Source organism: Anser brachyrhynchus (genome assembly GCF_964034855.1).
Source record: "Anser brachyrhynchus genome assembly, chromosome: 5".
Taxonomy (NCBI): domain Eukaryota; kingdom Metazoa; phylum Chordata; class Aves; order Anseriformes; family Anatidae; genus Anser; species Anser brachyrhynchus.
Window position 1 is genome coordinate 55,917,347 of NC_137699.1, and position 9,067 is coordinate 55,926,413.

Below are 9,067 nucleotides of genomic sequence, written 5' to 3' on the forward strand. Positions count from 1 at the left end.
CTGAAGAAACTTTAGTAAATTAAATTAAATATATTTTTTTCTGTTTGAGTTTACTAAAAGGGCTTTTAAGTTTTTATAATGCAGATGTTTTGATATTTAATTATAAGCTGAATATTACAATACTGCCATAGCATATATAGAAGTCATTTTTGCTACCAAGTCAGCCAGTCTAGGTAGAAGACTTAAATGGCTCCCTTCTTAGCGATATACTCTGCAGTCCCAGCTATGAAGGCTGCTTTATTTTGAAATTTATTTATATCTGATGCTTATACTGTGCTTCTGTAATAAGTAAATGGTCTGATTCTAAATGAGAAATACTCAAATAGAAATATATTACTATCACAGCATGAACTAAAGACTTAATTTTCATCTTACTGCTTGGCACAGAACGTTGAAGAGAATAAAGTGGAAAACTTACCAGGGAAATCTGTTGTCAGAAAGACTTTTGCATTACTTTAAGAAAGAACAAACCTCCAAAGAACTGTTCATTGAAACATACAATAGCAGAAGCATGGTGTCAGTTCTTTGGTTATTTACCATATTTCAGAATTCAGTTCTGCAGTGATTTAACTTTGCTTTTATTTATTTATTGCTTAGATTTGATTTTTTCCACTTACAAAATTTTATCATAGAGCAGAACAGTTAAGATTTTTAATTTAAAATGGAAAAAAAAAAGCTTTCATTGTTGCACTTACATATACAGCAGAAAAACAATTCAGTGTCCTTGCTAATTGTTCAAATTTCTAACATGGAGTGAAAGTGCATTTGCCAGACTGAAGTTCTTAAATATTTCTTAATTAAAGATTGAAGCTTTTGATTTCTAAAAATAAAAACCTCATACCTCACAAGTGATGTGATAAATACTTTAAATTAGCACTTCAGGAAGGACAAAAATCCACTTGTAAAAATTTACACAAATTTTTCTGTTTCCCTGGAATGTTTTCCGTAAACCTTTATGCTCTTTTTGATGAGAGTTTTGTGTGATGTTTTGTGTTTTACGGATTAACTTGACTTCCATATATAACCTCTGTTGTACACGTTTCCTTAAATAAATGAGAGGTGTATACTATGCATGAGTCTTTGCTTTGTTGTTGCTAACACTCATGTCAAATATTTTAAATTGTGTGCATTCTGGCTTTTGAAACGTTCAAATTCAATGCTAGGAAAAAAACAGAAGGCCTGTGTTGCATAGCAGCTGTTGCCTGTGTTCATTAGCGATTTGGTTCGTTTTTCTGCTTAGCCTTTGCTTTATGAAAGCACTTAAAACGCATGCTTGACTTTGTTAGAAGTCTTGCTTCAGTAGAAAGAAAAGCTGGTTAGTGCCTAATGTGATCTGTGTGGATAAACCTTTCCATGTTGTCAGAAGGCATTGGAAGGAAACTTTGCGTGGACTTGGTACAGCTGTAGGTAACACTGCAGGCTTCGTGCCTCGTTTTGTTGTGAATAGTTCACCAACGTATATTCCAAGCTCTCATTGAGGAGTTCTTAACTCATTAAATAGCTAATCAAAAATCAAGGCAAACCTAGGGCGTTCTGAGTAACACACAGATGCTTTGGGATTAAGGATGTCGGACCTTGATGTTGTAGTCACTGGGATGATCTGAAGCTTCAGACTAACCTTGAATTTCATTACACACACTTTAAAATATTATTGTTAGATGTTGTTTATGTTTTAGAAATGGAGACAAATTATTAATCCTTAACTCAAACACCAGTAGATACTACTGGTGATGCAGTGATATTTTGACTGTCAGTAGTTCCTGTGTAGGTGATTACATTTAAAGTTTTTTTCCTCATCCATTACCTTCAGTACAGTATTCTAGGGTTGTTACCACTGCTCGAAGCACTGTAAAGCCAGCACGACCAAATATAAAAGCAGCAACCATCTTATTTCCCTTCACCTTGAAATGCTTAAGATAAAATATTTTTAAATTTTTTTTTGAAATAACAGATTTTGGACATTTATATAGACGAGGCAGAAAGTACTAAACTAATGTTTGTTTTAGCTTTTTCCAAGTTAGATACTGCCTACATGACAAATTTGTTTCACCACTTTTGCCTAAACTGTCTGAATGCTTCGATGCTCTTATAAGAAGCTGCATAAAAATGAAAATGAGGATTAGCTAATTAAAAATTAATGTTAACTCAATGTATTAATTTGATGTGCTTTAAAAATTGAGATTTCATTTTTAGTTGCAATTAAATCAATTGCCTGAAGTGTTTAAGTTCTGAGGAGCTTGTAATTGGTTTTAGATGTAATTTAGAACTGAATATAATAAATATTTTAATTTGTATAATTATCTTAAGGGGTATTCCTCCGATCAGTTTGGGGGCATTGTTAAAACTCCCTTAACTGTGCATTGGTGATTGTTGTACGTGTGTTCTTAGAGCTGTTAGTTTTCAGCTATTCTGATCAGTTTATCCTTGCATGTTCATTGTCCTGGTTGCAGCATGAAGCGTGCCAGTTCTCTGAATGTTCTTAACATGGGTGGCAAGGCTACTGAAGATCATTTTCAAGTAAGAAGCCCTACAATATTCTTACAAAAATAGATATTATTGGTAGGGTTTGGGATTTAAAAAAAAAAAAAGTATGATAAATAATGAAATAACAGTGATTGGCGAGATCCTAATTCAGTAAGATGTTTACTAAATGATGCCTTGAGCATATGCTTTAACACTTTCATGAATTAATCTTAATTTTAAGCAGGTGCTTAGATTAGTAAAGACCATTAGTTTTCATGATATCAAGCAGTCTCTGGCTTTGGACTGTCTAACTATTAAGATGGATATGAAACTTCTGAAATCTTACGTCCGTGTAAACACTGCTTTAAAAATAAAAAACAACAAGAACTAGTAAAGCTCAGTTACTAAAGTGTTTTTTCTTAAGCATCTTTATTGAAAAGGGCCCCATCACCTTAACTGTTGTACATTTTCAGATTTCCTTAAATGTTACTTCAGTTGTTGCTGAGGTTGTAGAGGAATAGTATCTAAAATATGCCTGCTAAGTTTTTGCTTCAGCTAAAATAAGCTTATCTTGCCTAACTATATGGTGTGCCCGATCGCTACTTCCCATTTCTTGTTTTTGCCTAATAAGTCAGTGTTTCCCATATTGTCATTTATGCTAGCAATGTTCCATGTTCTAAACAGCGTTGTGCATTTTACTAACACAGTAACTGCAACTAATTTTAGGGAGATATAACTTCTTCAGTACTAATGAAACTGCACATGAGGATCTTCCTCACTATTTGTCCCAAAGCAGCAAATAAGCCCAAATTGTGTGACTCTCATATTGCTGTTGAGTGGCATAAAGGTTTAACAGTATTATCTCTAATGAATGTACTACAGGGGTTTCTGTGGTGTGAAACGTATGGTAATCTTTGCTTAGAGTGAACTTTAGCCAGAAAAAAAATTAAAAAAATCCATCAGGGTAAAGCATAATTCTTTGTAGCAACAGTCTAAGGTTTCATAATGTCATGCCCTAGAGTTCTTAGTATGTAAGTGATGCTCCTTCCAGATGAGTTATTTATCTTTGTGTGGACATGCAGTATTAAAACCAGGTATCGACTTGCGAACTTCTCTAGTTTACTTACTATAGACACTTGCGGTGGTTCCCACAGATGGGTGTTTATGCTTCGAGTAAGACTTAGGCTAGGGTTCTAGAGGGTGTATATTGATCTCAGTAGGTCCATTTCAGTATTGTAGTTGAAAATTGGGGGAAAAGATGTTTGTTAGAATAAGGAAGTCCATCAACACAACATAAACAAGGCCAGTTCTGTCTAGTTCCTTTTGTTTCTTCCTGTTTGTTAAAAGTTAGTAATTTTGTTTATTTGCTTGAACTATCTGGGCATCTGCATAATTTGTTTTTTTGTGTTTTCCCCTCCTTCACACAGGAACGAAATAATTGTCTGACAGACTCGAGAGCTCTGAGTGTCAGTCATACTGATTTGGCGCATTGAGATTCTTGGACAGAAGCTAGCTAATACTTTGTGAATAAAGAAGCACTGAGACCTTCAAAGCTTTGGTTCCTCATCATTATGTATAGGAACACCTAGTTTGCATATTTTTATTTTTGTTTTTCAGTGGACTGCTGTTTTTACTTCTCTAAATAGGGACAATTTTAAACACAGCATTAGTGGGTATTTTCTTCTAAAGGAAAACTATATAGGTGTATATTGCTCATTGCACTGCTCCCATTCATGCTACTTATGTTTTCTTTAATAGGTCTGAGAATTACAGCAGCCAAAAAATTGTAAAAATATGAACATATTTAAAGCATACCAAAATGCAAAGATGTTTGAAAATGCGAGCAAAATGAAATGTATAGCAATAAATATATACAGTGCTGGAGAAAAGGATAAATTATTTGCGTTACCGTGTAAGTTCAAATTGAGCACACTGCATTGGAGGGGATTTCTATTGCACCACTGATTATTTAGATGTTAAAAACCTTAGCTGGCAAAACGGCACTTAGACTTGGCTTACTTAACCACTAGATTGAGCTGTTAAATTCTGTAAAAGAGACGGTTGGGGTTACATTATATATAGATAGCATGAATAGCAATACCTGTGACCATAACTTCGATACTTGTTGATGTAGGTCTTAGGGCACAATAATCAATGGAGATAGGTCAGTTCACGTTGATCAGAACAAACGGAAAATGTTTTGACCTTTATCTTGTATGGTTGAAGGATACTGAAGTGCTGGACTGTAGCTGTCCCAGAGCAGCTGCTGTTGCTCTTAGGGAAACACCAAGCCTCAGGTTGACTTTCTTGCTTGTCCACTGGAATTCACAGTCCCATTCTCTGTACGCTGAAAGCGCTCCAACATTTCCTTACGCTGATCCCAAATCCTGCCGTTCTCCGTAATAGCTGATGACAGCAGAAGCAGGCAACTGCACGCTGGGCTGTTACATGGTGGAGTAGCTGCTGTGCAAAGGACCACTCAGATCTTAAGGGCCCCAGAGGACGCACTAGATGGCCATCAGCGGCAAGCAACTTGTTTGACCACACATCCATGTTAAGTCTACTTACGGTTAATATATATGCTGTCTGTATAAAGGACTGCTGCTGGAACTAAGTATGTATGTTTTAAGTATTTTATAGACACTAGTATTTCCTTTTGCTTTTCTGTAAAGCTTGTAATTTTGTTCATCTTTTGTAAAAAGTCATATTCATGTGAAGCGGATGAGAAAGTAAAACAAGTGTAAAAATGTATTTGTGGTCATAGTTGTGAGTTGGAAAATGCAGAACAACATTAACTTTGGGAAAAGCTGGAATATTCGTTCAAGGTTAGCACCAAGTGAAGGAGATAAACAAGTTTTAGAGTTTGAACAGGCTGTGAAGAGTCATTAGAATTAGTACTTCTTAGAAGTATTTGACTGGTTTTGCATCTGGTTTTAAGTTGTTACAGTAACTGGTGCAAAAAGTTGTATATGTAATGCACTTGACTATGTTTACCAGGAGGTACCTTATTAGCATCTCTTCAAAGAAAGTTGCATATGGTATACCTGCTATAAAGACAGTTTAGAAATGGTGAGATACGATGCTGCTAATTTGTAGAAGTTTAGCACAGAGCAGTGCAACTCATTAGTGGTCTTGAGCAAGAACAAGTTGTTGCTCTGTTATCTTAACAGTATATACTCATATAAAGTAGACTCTTGAGTTTTAATCTTTTATTAAAGAGCTTAATATAAAAATATATAATATATATACCTTTTTCCCCCTAAAGCAAAATGTGTTATATGTACCCACCGGTGAATTTGGTTCTCTGCACGAAGCCAGCCTGAGCTGGCTTTGTAGGAGGAACCGTACGTACACCAGGCTGTCAGGCTGCGCGGGGAGACGCCAGAACCGCCGCAGCTGCTGACGCCTCTGGCAGCCTGCAGTAGCGTCACCTGTCCCTTTGGCAGCACCATGAGAAGCCCTGACTGCACGTAGCCCTGTATTACGGTCACCTTGGTTCACAGCAGCACGATGCTGCTGCTATAGGAGTGGCTCAGCGGGCCTTGTAACACTGTTCTGTAGAGTTAAACGCTTCACTTGGAGAGGTTTATAAAAGTCTCACTTACTTTTCTTCAAAAAAAAAAAAAGCTGCTTGGACACAACTGAGTTTGGTAATAAGGAATGATTAAAAAAAATATATTGAGTATTTTCAAACACATTCATCTTTAAAGGATTTTTTTTGCAGCCTCGGGGGGAGAAAAAGAAAAAGGAACTTGTTTAAATAGAAATACTTATAGAAATACTTAGCCATGGTGATGGTTAAATGTGTGTAAAGCTTCTAAAATGCAAGACCATACTGAGTCGATTTTCTCATTTAGGATTTCAAACAGCCCTTACTGTTGGTGGCATTACCAGTACTGTGCTTTTAAGTGTTTTAAACCCTTACATTTTAAAGTTTGTTGGAAGATAAATCTGAATTGTTGAGCTACAGCTTATTAAACAGTTCTTACATTTAAAAGATTTTTTTTTTCAGTGAAGAAACCCAAATTTCAAGAATTCTCTAATCCATAGGTCCCCAAGAATGATGGCCAAGTATTTACTAATAACCTTATAGCTTAGAGCCACTGTGCTGTTTGCAGTTTGAGAGAGACTTTTAAAGTTCAAAAACAAACTTAAGGTCAACCTTTCTTGTGCTCAGTCACAAACTAACTTCTGTCATGACCTGGCTTGTGTACATTGCAATTTCCGGTGGGCTTCTCACTTTGCCTTTATGGAAGATTTTATTTCTGAATTTCTGCTGTTTCAGTTGTAGCTAACGGTCTGCATAAAGTACAAGACCAAAAAACCTGACTGCATAATTCATGGGTGTCTTCAGTGACAAACTAAATCAACAGCTCTGATGAAACTGAAAATTAAAAATCTTTAGAACTGACAGACATCTTGTTAGGAGAACTGCAGCCTTGGCAGTACCAGCTTGTTCTTAATCTGGTCTGGTTTTCTTTGTTCCGAATTGTAAAGGTGACATTTCAAAGAGGTTACAAAAACTTCAGACTATTCCAGTTCCTCTAGGTTCTCCTGTTATCAGTGGTTAGTTCTGAGGTGTACGGTTGGTGAGTTGCATCTAGGAAGAATCACACGCAGATTGTTACTGGTACAAAGGTGCCCGTTGCCCTTTATCTATCTGGTTGTGCACCATACTTCAGCAATATAGGCAGTACTTGTTCGTGAGTTTTGATCTTGCTAAATATTATTGTAAAATGTAACTGTTTGATGATTCCCTCCTCTTTGAGAGGAGTAACTGAGCTACTGCTGTCATGTCTGTGCTTGTAGTACAGCACAGAGCAGTTAAACAATGGAAAAGACAATGGGGCCCATTCGAGTTTGTATCTTTCCTTAAAACGAACCAAACCCCCCCCAAACCTTCTTGAATGGTAGTAAATTAAATTTGTTTTTTACATTGAGAAAATTGCACTTAAAATGTACTGTTTGAATCCAGTAATTTTGAAAATGGCGTGGTTCTGTTGTAAATATACAGTAATAGAGGTGTGCAGTGCTTCATCAAAAGCGTGTTTACAGTACTTTGAGGAGTGCAAGTTAGTTTAGTTTTGTTCCATAGGTCATGTGTTTTGTCTGAAAGCTGCTAAGAGAATGGCATTTTGGTAATGTCCGCCTGTACTTAGAGAATAAACGTGATGTGATACTGTGAAGTCTACAGTTTCCTTGTAGCAACTTTACCTTGTCACATAGAAATATTCATATAAACATTGGCTCTTTTTCCTTGTTTTTTTAGTGGTTTGCAATTGAGGGAGATTTTGAACATTTACCTTTGATTTTCTCTTTTCAAACCTTTCACAATAGTCTCTGTACACTGAATAGTCAAGGTCAGTAGTGTTTTGTTTGTTTTTAAAAAGGGGGAAGCTCACAGCAGTAAACCAGAAATGAAAAACAATGCCACCCCACCTAACTGAGTTTGAAAGACGAGTTTTTTGAGAGAGAGCTTATGCCTATAGGGAAGTTGCAAAACTTGTCTATACTCTGTGTTTTAGTTATGGCTGCTTAGAGAACCGTAGTTGAAGCTCATTTAGTACTTCAGCTACATCAAAAAGCTCAAAGGTGCTCTAAAGGCTGTGCTGGCACATGATAAAGTCAGAGATTAAAATTGTATACAGCATGGAATAAGCACAGTCAAATATTTTTAAGAGGAGAGCAAGCCTTAGGCTCCCTATATTCACCGGATTTGCTGGAGTTGCAGTTCATGGATGGAAAGCTATTGGGTTTTTAGTTTTAATTACGTAGAACCATAATACTGTAATACTCTACACAGCAAGGTATTTCACCCAGATGAGTTCTATGCAATCAGCAATGGCATTTTGTTTTCTAGGACATGATTTAAACAAAACAAACACAAGCAACAAAACCAGGTAATTATTTTTAATGTCAATTTATCCTTCTTGAGGAAATTGGTGGGTTTTTTGTTTGTTTTTTAGATCTGTGGATTTCATATTTGATTAAAAACTTGCTAAGATTGGCTTTAAGATGCTGCATTTTGCTCTCCATGTGTACTTAGTTTGTTACAGCCGTGGAAGAAATCCACTTCAGAGTGCACCTGTTTGTGTTACCCCATAATAAATGTTATTTGTAACAAATAGTAGCAATTCACCGTAATTTCACGAGGAAGCTTCTGATGAGATTGTTTAATGTGTTTTACTACATGTTTTGTTAATGCATCAGTTGTGTAAATTTATCTTTGCAGAGCACTAATTAACTTGGTTTTAATTCTACTTTTCAAAAGCAATCTGTTTCCAGAACTCCGTGTTTCTTCTGAAAAAGGTCTCTCTAAATACATCACAGAGCTGTAGATTAATTTGAAGCTGTTTAAAATTTCTCACATGTCATTTAACATTTCTTTTCAAAGTGTAGAAATTGAAATATTTGAAAACAGTCTTACAGGGTAAAGATGAGTGTACTTCTAGAATGTAAATCTTCTTTGTAAAAAAATTAGTTCAATTTTTCCTGTATAGAAACAAATCTCAGTTGTGAAATCCAAAGATGAATAAAGCTGTATAAAGGGAAGGTTCTTAAATTGCATTTATTAAAACTCGTGTGGTTTGACACTTAAAGCCTT

The 9,067-nt window shown here is 35.8% G+C and overlaps 1 protein-coding gene across 5 annotated transcripts in view; it reads left to right on the forward strand.

Moving 5' to 3' along the window:
• Positions 1 to 9,015, forward strand: part of KLC1 (kinesin light chain 1) — a 50,431-nt gene extending 41,416 nt beyond the window's left edge. For 2 of the 5 annotated variants that reach the window (XM_080596332.1, XM_080596329.1), the window contains exons 15-16: positions 2,451 to 2,517; positions 3,891 to 5,214. In XM_080596332.1, the coding sequence (XP_080452458.1) occupies positions 2,451 to 2,517; positions 3,891 to 3,956 (133 nt within the window). In that variant the 3' untranslated portion in view covers positions 3,957 to 5,214. Of the gene's footprint in view, positions 1 to 2,450; positions 2,518 to 3,890 lie in introns of all 5 variants that reach the window. The other 3 variants (XM_080596331.1, XM_080596333.1, XM_080596330.1) reach the window with 2 other exon arrangements.
• Positions 9,016 to 9,067: the final 52 nt, after the last annotated feature.